This window comes from Pimephales promelas, chromosome 4, assembly GCF_988280905.1.
Source record: "Pimephales promelas chromosome 4, fPimPro1.hap1.1, whole genome shotgun sequence".
Classification (NCBI taxonomy): Eukaryota; Metazoa; Chordata; class Actinopteri; order Cypriniformes; family Leuciscidae; genus Pimephales; species Pimephales promelas.
In genome coordinates this window covers 48,811,922-48,831,753 of record NC_142772.1, presented here as the reverse complement: position 1 = coordinate 48,831,753, position 19,832 = coordinate 48,811,922, and the positions used below count along the sequence as shown (strand labels likewise).

Genomic DNA, 19,832 nt, shown 5'->3' with positions numbered 1-19,832 from the left:
TGCACTCTGATGACTTCTGATTGTCACATGATTTGCATAATGTTGAATGTTCACTGAACTCTTTGACTCTGTCCTGGCTAGGGTGACCACCATCAAACAAACCAAATATGTGGGACATGTTACCACCACTAAAACAAAGCCTGAAACTGTTAAATAATGTCTATCTAACTATATAAAAACATTTGCATTTTGCCTTTCAGCTGATAAAAATTCTTTGTTCTTTAGTCCCTTCCAGAAAAATATCTAACAGTGTATCTTGCACGGTAAATTTGATGGTATTGGACCTGGAAAGGTCCTTGACTTTGAAGTTAACCGAGGTGTAGGAAGTTGAAAACGTTTTATTTTGATGTCAGTAGTTAATTCATCATGTGTTGTGCAGTTGGAGATGCTGGAGGATCGCAGGAACCGCGTGCGCTCGCAGAAAGCGTTCTGTATCCAGTGTTGCTGGCGCAGGTACCAGCAGCATCAGCGCAGCCTCAGGACACGCGCTGCCACCCGCATACAAGCAGGTTAGCATTTAACACCTTTTTTTGTGATTACAGGTTTAATTGTTGTATAACAGATGGGTTTAAATCTTTTGGTAGCTCACGATTTGATTAACCCTTATGCTGCATTAGGGACATTTTTGGTCTTTTGCAGTTTAATTTCTTTGACCTGTTTGGCTGTTTTAATGCAAATGGTATGAAATTTGGCAAAATTGTGACTTTTTGGATACATGTAAAAAATGTGATCCCATTTTGCAAAATATGTATAACACACACTGTGTAGATCAAATAGTAACACTCAGCACCATAAAGACCAAAAATGGCCCATTGAAACCCATTAAAACGTTGTTTAAATCTGAGGCTGTCAATAATACATGAAACATGATTTTTGCACAAACATCCTTTCATTTTGAAGCAAAAGCATTATATTTGCATTATATAGTGTATTCCACCAGATGACGTCACTACATATTTATTCCCTATGGGTGGAAATGCACCTTATTTTAGGCAATAGGCAATGTTTAATAGGTGGCCATTTTTGGTCTCTAACGCGCTAAGTGGGATTTTTTGCAAAGTGGGACTGTGATAATCCAAATCTAAAGTTTTCTCTTTGCATTTAGTTTATTGAAAATAATTGAATTTTTGTGTTTTTTCCTCTTATACAAATCGATGGTTTCGCAAACAAAACTGGTAATTAAAGGGTTAAAATCCTGAAATTGAATACATTTTTGGTAGTTATGATGAGGACTGATGCTGGTTAAAAGATATAACTTGGTAAAAGTGGAAAATAATAATAATATATAATATTTTAGGCAATGTTTAATATGTGGCCATTTTTGGTCCTTAATGAACTCAACGGTGTTAAAAATCTAATGCAGCACAAGGGTTAAATATCAAATTTCACATTTATTTGGATAGTGCTTTTCACAGTACACATCGTTTCAAAGCGGCTTTACAGAAAATGCAATTTAGAGTGATCTGTGATCAGAGGTAACTATATATTATAATTATATACATATACAAATCACTGTTAGCTAGAAATTTATTAAATTAAACAATGTAATAATTAAAGGCAGTAACAATGAGCTCATGGAGGTAATGAATACTTGTACGTATATATATATATATATATATATATATTTTGTTACTTTTCTTATTTGACTGCGGTAGACGTTTTAATAAGTCTAAAAGAAGAAAAAATCATACTAAATTTAAATGTGAACCTTGTTTTTCTTCCCATTTTAGTCAAACCAATATTATAAAACAATTGAGCTTAACCACAATCATTACAGTCTTCTATAAAAAAGCAAGACATGCAATTTTATTTTATTTTATTTTTATATTAAAAATAGGAACAAAGAAGCAAATTACAAACAATAGGACAAATCCAATTGAAAAAAAATATACAGATTAAAAAAACATTAAGTTTTTCAGGGACAGTTGTATAGGTTTTAGGGATGGGCAACGATTAATCGGGATTAATCGCATCCAAAATAAAAGTTTATGTTTACATGATATATGTGCGTGTGGTGTGTGTATAATTATTTTGTATATATAAATACACACACATGCATGTATATATTTAAGAAAAATGTGTTCTTAATATATCAAATATTTATACATAATATTAATTATGTATATATATAAAGTATATACATGCAAATATTTCTTAAATATATACATGCATGTGTGTGTATTTATATATATACAAAATAATTATACACACATATATTACGTAAACACAAACTTTTATTTTGGATGCGATTAATCGTTGCCCATCCCTAATAGGTTTATTTATGTAGTAAGAAATACTACCGAAATTGAATAATCAAATGTAAAAAATAAAACACTGTGTGATTTAAATATAATAAAGATAAAAAAAAGAGATTCATTCAAAAGCAGCGAGTGTTTTTTTTAAATATATTTTTTAACATTAATGAAACGGATGGCCCTTTAAAAGTGAATGCGTGGATATAGTTACACATCCGATTTTCTCACATTTGTTTTCTTTCGTGTTGGAGATAATCGATTCTGTTTACATTGAATACTTAAAAGTCCACAACTGAATTCGAGATCGCATGGCATAGTTTTTTGATATTTGTGAATTGATGCAAATCGGTAGATTCATATAGGAACCGCTTTTTTTTCCCCAGATAGGGCTCCATTATTTGGGAGGACAACTTTAATTGCTATTTTTCGAACAAAAATTGCAAATGTGATTTAGAAATGAAAAAAAATCCAGGTTTTCCGTTCTTATTTGAGGGGTGCATAGTTAAAAAAATAAATATTTTCTTGTTAGCACACTACTAAATGCTAGTAAAGCATTTAGCTAGCAATGCTACTAAAGTTGACGGAGGCTTCTTCTCCCACTCACATCCGTGGATCAGAGATATCTTTGCCTTGAAAAGATCAGGTGCTTGTTAAGAGGATAAAAAAAACCAATTCCTTAGTATCTGGCACCCCTTCAGTCTAAATAACAGCCTATTATTGACCTGTATTTCTCTCTATTCAGCCCTAAATGGAGTTTAATTTTTTTACATTGTGTGTATACAGTATATAGGTGAGTGTGTTTGTGTGTAGGTGTAAAGAAGGCTAGAAGTAGACATCTGCTGTGTGTCTAGACACTGACACATTATCCCTTAAACCCAGAACAGATTCAGCTCACCTGAGCCAAACACCTGCTTCAGTGAGATCAGGAAAGCCAAAAGATGACCGAGTCACAGTATAATCCCTGTCCCATAATCAGACCATACCTTTTAACAATTTAAAAATGTTTCAAAAACAACAAAAAGATAAAAAAAAAAAATAATTAATTCGTCTGGATTCCATGTTTTATGATTTATTACTAATGTAATGAAACTTTAAAAGGTACACTATATAACTTTTGACCCTCTAGCATTTACTGGAATTTACATTTTGCAGAATAATATTGTTTTGGTTGTATTCGGTTTAAATTGAAAGGATCTCAAGTGGACTAGCTATCGCTTTACCCATCAATAGACATGGTGCTTCCTTGAAAATAAAATTTAACTTAAAATAGCTTGAGGTTCGAGCTTCTTTGTTCATTAAAAGGGTGGTATAATGACCTTTTCACCAGATGTAAAATAAGTCTCTGATGTCCCTGGAGTGTGTATTTAAAATTTTAGCTCAAAATACCCCACAGATATTTTTATATAGCATGTTAAAACGCACCGTTTTGTGTCTGTCCCTTTAAATGCAAACGAGCTGCTAGCTCCCGGCGCAGGGGGCGGAGCTTCAAGAGCTTGTGTCCTGAAAACCGTAACACGTCAGACAGATATTTCTGAATGGTTAGTTGATGAATAGTTCTAGTCCTTGATTAGCATATTCTGTCATGATAATCTATAAATTACATTCCCGGGGGCGGGGTTTATGTAGATTTTAGAGTTGTGATGTCACTAACCCGGGATGAATCTTGTGTAAATTCCATAAAAGGCAATTTCTTTAAAAGAAAATGTCCCCTTTTGCTTTGAACTTTGAGCGTTGTGACTTTGCAGATGTTGTTTAAGCTCAAACAGCAATATTACACACTAACTAAAGTTAAGAAAGTGAAATCATAATCAACATCCCCTTTAATGACGCCATCAGCAACTAGTCGACTCGACTTTGATCAAATAAATGTCGACTTAATAAAATCTGCAGTTGTTCAACCCCTATGACAAATGGCTCCATCCAGTATTCGTATAGTCTTATACAGTGTTTTTAACTCAACTGTATGTGTCTCTATCATAGGTTTGAGATCCTGGCGGGTCAGAAGTGAAATCAAGAAATGGCACAAAGCTGCAACGGTCATCCAAACCAAATGGAGGCGCTGGAGAGTAAGCATTGTGCTGGTTTTTAAGTGTTTGGCAGGACTTGATTTTATCCATTGGGAATTGAATGTATGTCTTTTCCAAAAATGTTATTTGTATATAAAATATTTATATAGTATATACATGCAAAGATTTTGTAAATATATACATGCATGTGTGTTTGTATAACAAAATGATTATACACAGTACACACATTTATATTGGATGTGATTAATCGCGATTAATCATTTCAGAAGGAAAATATTACATTTAATTTTTAATTTTTGGGAAATAAATGTGTGCGTTCCTTCTCGATAGGCGTGGATGGATGCGTTAGCTGAGGCCGAGCTGGATGATGCTGAGGATTTCATGGAGGAAGAGTCATGTGTGTTGCCGAAGATGGATCCTCTGCTGAGGGAAAGAGGGTCAGTACAACTCGACAGCATCCAGGAGCCCGTCATGGTCCGAAGCTGGCCGATCGGGCTGGCCATCGCTTCTGCTCCCACCATCACTGTGTCTCTGACGGCCACTGGTTTCCAGCGGATCATGACCATGATGGCCTGTCTGAAGATCCCATTCAGACACGATGAATACAAAGTAGAGACCAACCAGTTTGAACAGGGTGTGGCGTCTATCAGAGCTCAGCCACGGGTAAGAGACTTTTCCAATATACTGTTAGAAGCTTTGAGTGGCCACAAATGATTCCTCCTGTGGTGAAAATCAAGCATTTAATGTTGTCTATGTGGTGTTTTTAATACGCTTTAAGACAAACCATGTGTAAGTTCATAAGTCGACAGCATTGCTGAGTATTTTCTGCTGAAAAGAATTACAAATAATTATCTTTTATCACCAAAATTACATTTTTAAAAGTTTTTTCCTTCATGCCTTAAAATAGCTTGAATGTAATTCGACACCCTCGCCTCATTTAGTATGCGCGGTTCTATGAATATGCAACATGAGCCCCGCCTCCACTCACCTACTCAGCTCAGAGATCCACTGGTTGACGATCAGACGTGATCTGATTGGTTACAAGGTCGTTTGTGACGTCAGAAACACTAGCGATTTTCACACTATGTTTTTGAGACTGTGTTTGGTTCAATACTGTAAAATACTAGAGCCAGGCCGATATATCGGCAGGCCGATATTATCGGCCGATATTAGGCATTTTCTAAAATATCGGTATCGGCAGTTATAATGGCCGATAAATGAATATTTCGAAAATAAAATAAAAACGGACGAAACGCTTTAACCATGTCATGAGTGTTGGAGTTGTATAGTTTGTCCACCAGAGGGTGCTCTACACTTGACTTGACTGACTACCAACTGATGATTGAAAATGGTTCAATGTAGCTTGATGGAAAAATTTGTAAAAAGTGCAGGCAAAGGTGACATTGTAATTATAAGGTAGCTTATAAAGCAACGTAGGGACTAATTTTGTTCATCAGAACTTTAATATATTTTGATGTTCCTCTGTTCTGTTGTGACGATAGAAACAAGTTTCTTTTTAAAATGCATTATCATATTATTTTAGTTAACTCATAAATAACTGCACATAACTAATGTTAGGGAAATCTGTTAATATTTTGATGCGCGTTTCTGAAATAAAAAAATAAAAATAATATCGGCCGATATATCGGATTTTAAAACCAACAAATATTTGTATCGGTATCGGCCTTCAAAATCCTTTATCGGTCGGGCTCTATAAAATACTCAGCGACTTATGAACTTACACATGGTGTGTCTTAAAGCAACCACATGCTATAGTGGCATCGGCGATCCATAAGCCTGAGTAATGTCGTAAATATTAATAATAGGATGAATTTGAGCATTTAATATTTGAATGTTAAATAAAATAAGGAATGGAATTCGAATAGTATTATAGTATTTTGTAGTTTTTTAACGTTTTACTCGTGTCGTTTGTAGTTCCTCCTCCGATGTGCAATGGATTGTGGGTAATATTAGCCGTTATAGTGAGCACGGATCCACGCTTTTCGAAAATCCACCGGAAATAATAGATAACGTACTATGCTTTGTGACACACTTCTTCTAATCTCACACACTGTTTAGGATGGATTGTGTGGACATTGACTACACAAAGGAAATCCTTGTGAAGACAAAATAAAAGTCCTGTTTTAATTGCTTTGGCTGCTTGTTTTGACAGGGGTCCATTAAGATGCATCTGCAGAGATCTCCCCTTCTGTACGCCGACAGGCACCCGGTGCACAAGGCCGACGTGGTGACCGGGTTCAACCAGATCTTGCTGGAGAAAACCTGACCGCACTTCTCCTTTTCTCATCATGCTGCTAAAAGCTCTCATGCAATCAGTGCACCTTTGAAACACACTACATCGAGTGATATTAAACATTTAGCTGCCTTATCGTTAGTGCAATTCAGCGTTTAGTTGCATCTACGCTCTCTCAGCATCAAGCACAAGTGCCTTTTAATTCTTCAGTCCTGTAGAGCGTTTTATAACTATGACTTTATTTTATACTAGCATTTTCTGTTATGATTTGAATAATGTTTCTTGCACAGCTTTATATCGTGAATATATTTTATATATAATGTGCTGCTGATGTATCCCAAACTCTGGTGTTTAATTTGATTTGTATAAAAGTCCCCCGTCATCAATAATTTGATGCGTTAAAACTCTTCTCTGATCACCAAAATTACATATTTAAAATACATTCCTAATGCCTTAAAATAGCTAGAATGTAACTCGACACCCTTATACGGATTAATGAATATGCTAATTAGCCCCGCCTCCTCTCGCTCACACTAGCTCGGATTACCCTGATCCGCTGGGGGTCTTTAATATCAGTGTACAAACTGATCAAAATAATGTTTTAAAACGGCTATATGTAAGTATATTCATGTATGATAATTTTTTGCCAATGTATGAACAGCTTGTAGCGAAACTTGACTTTCCTAGTTCATTTTTATGTTTAGGACTCGGGACGTTTTTGGCGGGAAAATCGCAGATGCTTGTTTTATACACACTCCCGAGAGCCTCTCTTCTGTTCACTGACACTAATGCTCATACAATGTTCAGGATAATAGTGAAAGAGCCGTTCTGGACTGTAATGTCAATGTGTCGTCAAAGAAAAGAGATTTATTCAAAGTAGTCTCACATAGTCAATCTATAGAGTCAATCATACTCTATAATCAAACTATCATAACTGTGTGATTTGTCGCTGATGTCCACATCTCTATGATCAGATGCTTTCTCATTTCTGTGTGTGTTTATTGTGTTATTGAGAGGAAAGAGCAGCACATACTCACATAATCATCTAAACGTGGCTCTCTGGCGGGATATTCGTTAACAGTAAATCACTGCAAAGCTATTTCCGACTCCTTTTACTTCTAACTAAGTGGAGAACGAGTTTATCTGAGTCTTGAATCACGGTTCAGTCTCTGCTGCAGTTCACTTAATTGCCACCGGTGTCGCTAAAAACAAGAGTTTCTTAATTCTACATAGAGCACCTTAAAACATGTTACAATAATGATATTTAGAATTACTGAGATGATGGAGAACATAGTATTGATAAAGACAAGTTTTGTACATTTATTCATTGCACAACATATGTAAGACATGATAAAATACTGGAAAAAGCTGTAGTTTCAGCATTGCTGTTAATGCTCTTACCAAAGCAAACTGAATTAATGTACTATTTGCATATGTATTTATCGTTCAGATTATTTAGCACACCGACTACACAACATTCCATAGGTGTTTTTGATTAGGAACTATGTGCAATGATTACCAAAAATAATCAATATTTATAATCATTAATTCATTAATCATTAATCAACAAAACGTGTTTATTGTTTGTGCTCAGGTACTGCTTTAACAAACCAATAAAACACTTTGTCAAACTTTGATGATTCAAATAAAAATCATTACAGATGTTCTGTTTTTGGTGTCTTTTTACATTTATTATAAAATGCATGACGTTTTATAAACGACTGGATGCAATAGTGCATGTGTGACAACACAAAGGCTCAGTAATATGTTGAGAAACATGCTAATGCAACAAATTTAATTTGAGCTATTTGAGTATGTTTATCAGACATAAGTGTAAATCACTCAGATTGTTTGAAACAAAACCCAATGGACTGTCATGATGTGTGTTGCTCATTAAGAGTTCAATGAAATCAGTATCCGTCATCGACACTGTCTGTTTGCGTAGGTTCAATAATTTTTAAGCACTGATCCGCAAACTCCACGAACAGCGGCTCCTGCATGGCGTCTTTCATGGCTTTGGCTTTATCTCCGGCCGAGTCCACTGCCATCATCAGCTGTCGGAGATGAGGATTCCTCAACAGATCCTTCAGCGCCTCTGAATCTCCTGTGTGAAGGAAACACAAACAGATCTCAATTAAACAGATCTCAATTCCCATTGACTTCCATAGTAGGAAAAAATACATACTATGGAAGTCAATGGGGATTGAGATCTGTTTAATTAAAACATTCTTACAAATATCTTTATTTGTGTACAGCAGAACAAATAAACAGAGGTTTGGAACAACTTGAGGGTGAGTAAACTGATAGAATTTTCATTTTTGGGTGAACTATCCCTTTAAATATGCCATCCAGTATCGTGAACTTTTTTTTTTTTTTTCAGGATCGTGAACTCGCACTCTCGTTTTGTACAAACGCAGCGGCGGCCATTTTGTGACTCTTATTTTGTAAACCGTTTTAAAATCATACGTGTTTGTATCTCAAATCGAAAATCAATCTCTCTTATCGCCATAATTGTATATGTGGTGAAATCTGTGTAATAAGTGGTATTTAGTGTATACCGTATCTCTTAAATGTCCGTGTAGTTTGAACTTGTAATGCTAGCTTTGCGTTTAAAGACCTAATTATGATATTTAAACTCGGATCAATATTTACTCATCATCCCTGACATACCGAGCTGCTGAAGTTTCTGTAACGGCACTTTGTCAGTCTGACTGTCTTCATCAAGGAGATCCTCAACAACCCACGGCTGTTCAGCTGAAATCAAACACATTTACATCTTGATGTAATGCAATATGGCTGTTGATTTTGGCATCTATAACGTGTGTGTGTGTGTGTGTGTGTGTGTGATTCACTCACCGCTACGCACTGGGGTCGGGGTGCTGGAGGCTGGATCGGGCTCTTTAATTGGGTGACATGAATCTATCGGAGCAAAATGAAATAAAAGCTTACATTGTCTTGTTTTTTTATATATAAGACAGAACATAACTAACTAGCCAGGTCTGAACGTTTCAAAAAAACTTCAAAAATATTAAAAGTTAAAATGTGTTTTACACAGAGAAAGAAATACAAAAAATGTTACTGGCATGTTTTAAAATGTTCCTAGCATAATTAGGATATTGTTAGCATGTTTTAACACATTGCTAGCATTATTCAACGGACTGCTAACGTGGTGCTGCTAACATATTTAACAACATGTTAATGTTAACAACATGATTTAACACACTGTTAGCATGTTTGCTGGAATAAGTAAGATGTTGCTAACATTTTCATGTTGCTAATATGTTGGTTACATGATTTAACACATTGGTAACATGTTGATATCATGATTATTATGTTGTTAGCATGATTAGCATGATGCAAAAAATAGCTGGCATGTTAGCATTATTTAACAATGTTGCTAATATGATTTAACATGTTGCTTGAATTGGCACATTTATTGTTAGCATGTTTTGGCTCATTGCTAGAATTAAGACGTTGATGGCATGTTGCTAACATGAGTTAGCTGTTTTTAGAGATAAAACTATTTACATTCGGCAATCATGAAAAAAAATCTCAGATAACGGTTGACTAGGTAACAATGTGTAATTAGACCAAAGGTTCATTTTGCGCCGGAGTTGTCCTTTAAAGTCCCTGTAGTTGGTAATTTTATCACTTAAAAAAACTCATCTTTAATCACCAAAATTGCATATTGACTATTTACTATATGATTTACTATACGCAGTTCTATAAATATGCAAATGAGCCCCGCCTCCACTCACTCACTCACTCACTCAGAGATCCACTGGTTGACTTACAAGATCGTTTGTGACGTCAGAAACACCAGCGAATCCAAACAGTGTTTTTGGTTCACTGCATTTTTAAGGAGAAAATACTCAGCAATGCTGTCGACTTATGAATTTACACATGATTTGTCTTAAAGCGTATTAAAAACACCACATAGACACATAAGCAACATTAAAAGCTTTTCACCACAAGGAGACTTTAACACATTGCTATCATGTTTTAGTATGTTGTCCCTAGGATAGTGTCAAGCTTTGCTAGTGCTAGCTTAGCGAAAATCGTAAGTCAGATCAGTTAGAAAAGATCCAACAACCCGGGTCAGAACAGTCTGAAGATCTGAACCGGGTTTAAAGCTCTAGGAGAAAAAACTGTTTAAAAATCTTTAAAGTCTAAGAAGAAGAAGAAATAAAGAGTAGATCAGAATGTCGGCTTTATCTAGCCAATAACTTTTAAGCATTTGTAGTAGCAGTAGTATTATAATGTTAATACTAAAAATAATGCATTATTATTTGATTAAATTAATGATAAATCAGTACAGCATAGCGCTTGCAACGCCATGGTCATGGGTTCGAATCCCAGGCAGGGATGCAAGTCTTTTAGATAAAAGCATCTGCCAAATACGTAAATGTGAATATTTATAAATAGAATATAGTACGTACCATCATCCTTGTGTCTTTTAAAGCAACTCACTGAACAACTAGAAGAAAAAGAAATGTGTTATTTAATTAACAATAATTGTAACATCTAAAAAGCAAAAGATATAGATATAAACAATCGAACATGAATACTTACTATCTGATTCTGCAGGCCGGACATCTGTATTTAGGAACATGTTCGCTGCAAACTCCACACAACTGCATGACTACTTTAGAAAATCGAACTATTAACGTTAAATAAAAAAAAACCAACGTAGATGACGTTATCTAGCCTGTAGTTACTGGAAGCACGTGTTTGTGTTGTTGACAGCGTGTGGGACTTTTAACTCATTTCCTGTAGGGAACACTTCCGGTGTAGAGTGCTGAGGTCACGGTGTCCTTCCCCACGTGTGTGTGTGTGTGAGACTGTCAGTGTGATCAGCGGTCAGCACCTCTCAGAAGAACCGAAGTCATGTTGAAGTCTGTGAGTCGCGCGGTCCAGCTCGCGGCGCGTCTGTCCAGCAGGAGCTCCGCGTCCACGAGCGCGATTAGCGCCGCGCCGCGTCTCAGCAGAACCTTCAGCCGGTCCATCTGGAGCCTGAGCGGCAGCAGCGGCGCGTCGTCGGGGTCCAGGCCGAGGCTCCTCACTGCGACGCGGGCGCTGCCCACACTGTCCTGCGGCTGCGGGAGTCTGCACACCGAGGGTAAGCGCTCCTCCACACACACACACACACACACACACACACACACACTACTAAAAGTGTTAGGTAAAGTGTTATGTCGTTTCTATGGTGGATGTGTAGAGAGGCTAACTTTTAATAGCTGGTCAGAGAGGAGAAACCAATATAACGTTAGTAAGTTACTACCAGGGTTATTTTATTTAACTAAACCACAAAACAATTTCGTCAGTTGAAATAAAATATTAAAAACATATTTCAGCTAAGTTAGTATTTGGAGTTAAAATCTCACAACTTTTTAAAATTTATTTTTATTTTTACAGAATTGCGTAATATAAACTGTTATAAAATCAGATATGAAAACTCACAGATCTGAGAAAAAAAAGTTTTTTCCTTCAGAATTGGAGTTTAGAAGTTTATGTCACTTATAGAATGCAATTGTGTGTTTGTATGGCAATTCTAAGTCAGAATGTGAGATATACACAACATTTTGAGAAATAGAATTTTGAGATAAATTTAGAATTGGAAGAGATTTAAGCGTAGATGTATAAGATGAGATATACGTCTATGGTAGATGAGTAAACTTAATTTAGGTACTAAATGGTCAGAGAGGAGAAAGTAGAATAATATAGTATCAGTGTTTTTTTAGTTAACTAAACAAATATGTCAATTAAAATAAAATATAAAAATAATATTTCGGCTAGTATTTGGAGTTTATATCTCACAACTTTTTTATGTCTTTTTTTCCTCACAGAATTGCATAATATAAACTCGCAATTGCATGCCAGATATAAAAACTCACTGTTCTGAGAAAAAAAATCTATAGGCTTTTGTGGGCTCACGAGAAACTATAGCTTTCGCACGAGAAACGGTATTGTGGATATGACGTCTGTATATTTTTATTTTTGCAAAGGTCCCTTTAGGCAGGGGCTCTGTACTTTTCTCTTTTTTTATTTTAATTTGATAATTTTTTTTATATTATATTTTTATATTATATATATATATATATATATATATATATATATATAATATAAAATATATATTTATAAAAATATACTTAACAAACATTATTAAAAACTATGGACGCTTGTTTCCTCCACTGAATTAGAAGGGGGAAAGGTTATTGCTACTTATTATCCCTGAAATTCTTGCTGTTTTTTCCACAATTTCAATCTCAAAATTGTAACTTTTTTCACTGAATTGCGAAATGTACACTCACAATTTGATTGTTATAAAGTCAGATATAAAAACAGCAGTTCTGTGAAAAGTTATTTTCCCCTCAGAATTGGACTTTAGAACTCGCAATTTATATAAAGTTTATATTTCACAATTCTGACTTTATAAAATGAAATTGTGAGTTTGTATCACAAGTCAGAATTGTGAGATTTAAGAAACAAACTCACATTTGTGAGAAAATTAGTCAGAATCGCAATTGCGTGGAAAAAAAGTCAGAATTGTGAGAAGAAAAATCAGAATTGTGAGAAAAGTCAGAATTGTGGAAAAAAAGTCAGAATTGCAAGGGGAAAAGTGAGAATTGTGAAAGAAAAAAGTGAGAATTAGGAGGATAAAATGTCACAATTGCGAGATAAAAATCAGAATTGCGTGGAAAAAGTCAGAAATGTGAGAAACAAGTCAGAATTGCGAAGTATAAACTCTCAGTTAGAATATAAAGTCGCAATTTATTTTTTTCTGTGGTGGTAACATGCTTCTATAATAAACACTATAGAGATATATATATATATTTTTAAATCCAATCTAACAAATTTACTAACTGAAATTAAAACGAAAACAACGCCTAATTAAAATTTTTTCATAAAATGTTACCAGATAAATTGGATTATTCCAGAATATTAAAGGTGATGTCATATCCTGCAATATTTGCGTCATCAGAGCATCTCAACAAGTGGAGACGAACAACAACACGTCACCTTAACCGACCAATGAGATCTCATTCATCACGAGTGTTGTTAGTAAATCCTGCATGTGTGTGTTTATCCTCCAGGCGATAAAGCGTTTGCAGAGTTTCTCGCTGATGAAATCAAAGAAGAGAAGAAGATCCAGAAGAAGGCGACTCTTCCTAAGATGTCCGGCGGGTGGGAGCTGGAACTGAACGGCACAGAAGCGAAGCTCATCCGCTCGCTGGCCGGAGAAAAGTACGAATGCGTTTCAGAGCTTTTATGATCGTTCGTGTCCTCCGCTGTAATATTACGTCATGTGTGATGTTTGTGTGTGTTTGACAGAGTCACCGTCACGTTCAATGTGAACAACAGCATCCCGCCACAGCTGGAGGAAGAGCACGAGCAAACGCAGAAGGGTCAGGAGGAAGAGGTATCGTCACTAGCCGCGTTTCCATTAGCCTTCAAATTGCGCACAATGGAAACGCGTCAATTTCGCAAAAACTCCCGTTTATCGCAAAAAAGTTTTTCCGCTCGCATGAGGCGGTTTTCAGGCAATTTGAAAAATGTATATATTGGAAAACTGCAATGGAAACAGTTTGTGCGCATTTACAGTTGCCTGACGTACACAAAAGAATTACAGCAATACTGGATTCTAAACCTCAAAGAAATGAACCAATCACGAGCTGGAGGCAGAAATGAGGAGAAACTCCTCATATGAGCCGCTCACAGTATACGGGTCTTTCCTTTTAGTCGCATAACATTGGTTAATGGAAACACCGTCATTTCGCAATCGTTTTTTAATCGATATTTAGAAAAAAACTTAATTTTTGAGCATATCTGTAATGGAAAAGCCCCTATATTAACCCTCTGAGACCTAAGGGTATTTTTACAATAAATTTTCCGTCTGGTGTCATTTACTAAAAAAGCTTGTAAAATATCAACCCTTTGGTGCACAGACAATTGACACACCTCTTTTTTTTCAGGACAAATTGAACTTTCAGCATATTTGTGTTACATTGATGTCACCTGAATGTAAAATAAGTTATGGGACCATAAAGACAAATGAAAAAATAAATCGGAAATGGAATCACTCAATTATTTATGGAAATCACACACAAATAAATAAAAGCTAAGCAATTTTCCTCTGGAAAATAGTTTGTTCATGTCTTTGGAGTCCTGGAGCACAGGAATAAACATTATAACTTGTACAGAACAAAAAATATTGACATTTTTCCAAAAGAAGTCCAGGCGTTTGGGGCCTCATGAAATTCACTGGTGCCAAGCCTCAAAACAGTAATCACACAGAGGGCCACATCACAGGTTTTGCATTTCTATTTTATTTATTCTTTTATTTATTATGTTCTTTTTATTCTTTTATAATACATTTATACTACTATAATACTTTTTTACAGTAAATAAATAAATGGCACTTCAGCTGGGTCTATCCTGGTAATCTAGTTCCTCATCTGTCAAAAAGCTCTGTTCTCCTGAAAATCCTTCATCCTGCAATGCACCAAAATAGACCAGCGCTTTATTTACGTCCATTTCGCTGTGTTTCTCTGTGAATCGCGCGTCTCCGTGAGTCTCTCTATCTCTCTACACTATATCAGCGCTTGGTTCATGCGTAATGACGCACACCAATGTTTACAACGGATCAGCCTGTAATTGGTCAAAAACCATCACGTGAAAACATCACGTGATATCCAGGATGTCCGCTAGCATCAAGCTAGCGGCAAAAATGACCGAATATTTATGAATTATGGGCTTCAAGATTATCAAAGTTTGACATAAAGCGTTTGGATTTATTGCTGAAAACCTCTGAAAGGAAGCACAAGTTCCAGGCTGGATAGAAAACCTTCTGTAAAGGCTAGAAAGACCCGAAAGACACCCCCGTGATGGCTAGCTCGTTAGCTTTCTGCTGGAAAAAACGGTAAGAAAATCGATAAATCTGTCATCGAGTTATGTAAACATTTATCGGAGGTGACGTGTGGCATCGTCGACGACGCCGTCGGGCTCAGGGGGTTAATGCAGTGAAGCACTGCAGGTTATTGTGTAACAGCCAATGAAACTGAGATTACTAGATACTTAAATTCCCTAAACTGTTCAAGTCGTTAACATTTTAATTTTTAAGTGATGTTACAGTAGTGAAGTGGAGATTTTAGAAAATAAAGGTTACAACATAAAATAACATGTTTAACATTTTATATAAAGTTAGAATTGCAAAATAAAAATTCAGAATTGCAAGATAAAAATTCAGAATTGCAGATAAAAATTCAGAATTGCAAGATAAAAATTCAGAATTGCAGATAAAAATTCAGAATTGCAAGATAAAAATTCAGAATTGCAGATAAAAAGTCAGATTTGCAAGATAAAAATTCACATTTTCAAGATAAAAATTTAGAATTGCAGGATAAAAAAAATCAGAATTGCAAGATAAAAATTCAGAATTGCAAGATAAAAATTCAGAATTGCAGATAAAAAGTCAGAATTGAAAGATAAAAAGTCAGAATTGCAGATAAAAATTCAGATTTGCAAGATAAAAATTCAGATTTTCAAGATAAAAATTCAGAATTGCAAGATAAAAATTCAGAATTGCAGGATAAAAAAAATCAGAATTGCAAGATAAAAATTCAGAATTGCAAGATAAAAATTCAGAATTGCAGATAAAAAGTCAGAATTGCAAGATAAAAATTCAGAATTGCAGGATAAAAAAATCAGAATTGCAAGATAAAAATTCAGAATTGCAAGATAAAAATTCAGAATTGCAGGATAAAAAAAATCAGAATTGCAAGATAAAAATTCAGAATTGCAAGATAAAAATGCAGATAAAAATTCAGAATTGCAGGAATTTCAGATAAAAATTCAGAATTGCAGATAAAAAAATCAGAATTGCAGATAAAAAAATCAGAATTGCAGATAAAAATTCAGAATTGCAAGATAAAAAAATTCAGAATTGCAAGATAAATATTCAGAATTGCAAGATAAAAAAATTCAGAATTGCAAGATAAAAAAATTCAGAATTGCAAGATAAAAATTCAGAATTGCAGATAAAAATTCAGAATTGCAAGATAAAAAAATTCAGAATTGCAAGATAAATATTCAGAATTGCAAGATAAAAAAATTCAGAATTGCAAGATAAAAATTCAGAATTGTAGATAAAAATTCAGAATTGCAGATAAAAATTCAGAATTGCGGGATAAAAAAATCAGAATTGCAAGATAAAGTCAAAATTGCAAGATAAAAAGTCAGAATTGCAAGATAAGGAAACATCCATTGCGAGGAAAAAAGTCGCCATTGCAGAAAAAAACTAAATTAAAATAAATAAAAGCACAATTTTGAGAAATAGTCAGAATTGTGAGATTTAAATTTGCAATTACGAGAAAAAAAGCAGAATGTGAGATATAAACAGAATTTGGAGATATATAATATAATACAAAACTCACATCTGCGGAAAAAAATGTCAGAATCGCAATTTAAAAAAAAAAAGAATTGCGAGAAAAGTCACAAAAAAAATTGTCTTACTCCCAATTCGCTTGATAAAATATATTTTACAGCTTGGCATAACTATAAAAATGCATATTCAGTATGGAGTTAATTTCCATATTCTAGAAATCACACTTTTAAAATCAGGCCTACTGGTTGGAAGAGAGTTGTTAAATTAAAATATCAGAAATAAAATCTTGATTTTAGTTGTTTTAGATGATTTGAATGCTTGTTTTGTCTTATTTAGGAGTTTGAGACACTGCTTTAAAGACGTGGCTCGATTAGCTTGTGTTTGACGCGTCTGTCCTGTGTGTTTTAGCCTGACATCGTCTCGACGCCTAATTTTGTGGTTGAGGTGACCAAACAGGGCGCCAAAAACTCACTTGTGTTCGACTGTCATTTCCCCGAGGACGAGGTGAGCTGATTCCTCTTGTTGTTGTGTGACTGTGGAGAGATGTTTGTTTTCTCCTTCATCTCACTGGATTTCACATCTACACAGACCAGTCATGGCGAGGGCGAGGAGGAGAGCGACATCTTCTCCATCCGAGAGGTCAGTTTCCAGCCCGAGGGCGACACGGACTGGAAGGAAACCAGTTACACGCTCAACACCGACTCTCTGGACTGGGTTAGTCAAGTCTTCATCCACTTCTTCCACTGCAGATCTGAAAATAACAGTTAGTGTTGCAAAGTTCCTCAGATATGAAACGAATGCAGTCTCAGCTCTAGTGTAGTTATTCAGTTTCATAACAGTTCATTAAATATGAAATTTGGATTTCTGTCATTTTCTTTCACACCACTAGAGGGCGCATGATGTATTTCTATTGGCAGAGTTGACCAAACAAACTAAAAAATGTTTTTTAAAAAAGTGTTATAAGCCAAGAAATAAACGCACTGTGACCTCTGACCCCTCAGGCCCTGTATGATCATCTGATGGACTTCCTAGCGGACCGCGGCGTGGACAACACGTTTGCGGACGAGCTGATGGAGATGAGCACGGCGCTGGAGCATCAGGAGTACATCAAGTTCCTGGACGATCTCAGCGCTTTCGTCAAATGCAAATAATCTGAGCTACTAGAATGAAGATGAAGGCAGAACAGTTTTGTATTTAATTTTATATCATTTTTCAAGTTATGTGCACATCGGTTCAAATGTCAGATGGCTTTACAGGTCCAGAATGTGAACGAAACATTTGTGAGAAATAAAACTGAGAGGAAATATTGAGCCGTTTGTCCTGCTTTACTTTCAATATAGATGTTGCTTAAAGGCAAAACATTTATTCTCATTAGTGTAATTGTTTGTAATATACAGGTGAAACTCGAAAATTAGAATATCGTGAAACAGTTTGAGTATTTCAGTAATTCAAATTAAAAGGTGAAACTAATATATTTAATATATATAACTATATATATATATGCTTTTATATAGCACATATATATATATATATATATAACTATATATAGATTATACTTTTCAGAGAGGTGACATTTCTGCATTTAAAATCATTTTTTTATTTATTTGATTTAAATGAAGACAATACAATGCTGAATGAAGTCGTAGTTTTTGTTATTTTTGGACCGATATGTATTTTAGGGCCCTATGAAATCCGTTTTATTTTTTCCCAAATTCGGATTTATTTTTCCCAAATTCCGTTTTAATTTTTGGGAATTCGTTTTTTTTTATTAACTGTTATTATTATTATTTTTTTTATTGACTGTTATTTTAGTCGTAAAAAGAGTGTGCTTTTAAAGTTAATGATTAAAATGTATTAAAAATACAACTAAATTAGGAATTACCTTACATTTATTGATGCTTTCATTGTTTTGAATTCGTCATTGGAGCTGAAATGACGGGTTAGGGTGTTTGTGTCGAATAGATTTGCTTCCCCCGGTCTGCATTTTCACCAGAAATAAGTTTTTCTCCCACACAAAAACAGAATTTCAAACCAAATATGTAAAAATCCACGAAATTCTGCGTTTACAGTATTCCGCGATTTCGTCCGTGATTCTGTTATCGCGGAAATCATATGGAGCCATCTTAAAAAAGAGTCTCGATTAGTCAAACCACGAACGCCGTACTGAGTCATAGACATATACACTAGACGTCACCTTGGATACGGCAGTTCATTAGAACGAATGCGTCAATAGAGCCGCCATCTTGAAACAGGGGAGCCCCTCCACTTTAATGCATCAGCGTCAATGTAGTAGACACAGGTCTAACGCAAATAAAATCATCACAAATCATCATGAATGCGATTTTTCTTGTTTTTTAGTTTGTTCCAACGGTCAGACATGTATTTATCATTGATTCCAGAAAGAATTTTTTTTTTAATTTTTTAAAATTTTTTGTAAAACATTCTTCCTAGTTCAGATTTCATCCGTGAACTTCATACGCTGCACAAAAGTCCGCCACCATCAATGAATTCGAAGTAAAGGCAGAGATAGCAGCGTTACCTAGCTACTTCCTATGACAAGACCCCTGTTCCAAGATGGCGGCGGTTTTGACGCATGCTTAGAACCCCCAGGTGACGTCTAGTGTATATGTCTATGGTGCTGAGTGATCTGAACTGCAGGGTTGCCAACTTTTGAGTTTTGCTTGGAGTGAGATTTTTTTTTTTTTTTTTTTGGGGCGGGGGGGGGGGGGGATCACAAGATCTTGTAGGACACAATGTATAGTTTGTCCAATTTTAATTTGGCATTAGGCTAACAGTTTTACTGATTAAAAAAACAGTTGGGAGTAGTAAAGTTCATAAATTATTGTTCTTTCCCATATGATTTATTAAAACTATATTGAGACCTCTATCCTTCTAGGGGGGTTCGGGGGCAT

The 19,832-nt window shown here is 35.2% G+C and overlaps 3 protein-coding genes across 3 annotated transcripts in view; 2 read left to right on the top strand and 1 right to left on the bottom strand.

The window, feature by feature from the left end:
- Positions 1–7,991, top strand: part of myo19 (myosin XIX) — a 32,811-nt gene extending 24,820 nt beyond the window's left edge. Inside the window, exons 20-23 of the mRNA XM_039661566.2 lie at positions 380–509; positions 4,236–4,321; positions 4,613–4,945; positions 6,456–7,991. Coding sequence (XP_039517500.2) covers positions 380–509; positions 4,236–4,321; positions 4,613–4,945; positions 6,456–6,569 — 663 coding nt within the window. The 3' untranslated portion in view covers positions 6,570–7,991. The remainder of the gene's footprint in view (positions 1–379; positions 510–4,235; positions 4,322–4,612; positions 4,946–6,455) is intronic.
- Positions 7,992–8,093: 102 nt separating this feature from the next.
- Positions 8,094–11,313, bottom strand: znhit3 (zinc finger, HIT-type containing 3). Its single transcript, XM_039661569.2, has 5 exons — positions 11,109–11,313; positions 10,976–11,013; positions 9,393–9,455; positions 9,207–9,290; positions 8,094–8,640 (listed from the first exon to the last, which is right to left on the bottom strand). The coding sequence occupies exons 1-5, from the start codon at positions 11,174–11,176 to the stop codon at positions 8,447–8,449; spliced, it is 447 nt and encodes a 148-aa protein (XP_039517503.2). The 5' UTR covers positions 11,177–11,313; the 3' UTR covers positions 8,094–8,446.
- Positions 11,314–11,315: 2 nt separating this feature from the next.
- Positions 11,316–18,230, top strand: c1qbp (complement C1q binding protein). The gene is made up of 6 exons (XM_039661568.2): positions 11,316–11,655; positions 13,631–13,781; positions 13,869–13,956; positions 17,329–17,424; positions 17,509–17,634; positions 17,922–18,230. The coding sequence occupies exons 1-6, from the start codon at positions 11,424–11,426 to the stop codon at positions 18,069–18,071; spliced, it is 843 nt and encodes a 280-aa protein (XP_039517502.1). The 5' UTR covers positions 11,316–11,423; the 3' UTR covers positions 18,072–18,230.
- The last annotated feature ends 1,602 nt before the right edge of the window (positions 18,231–19,832 follow it).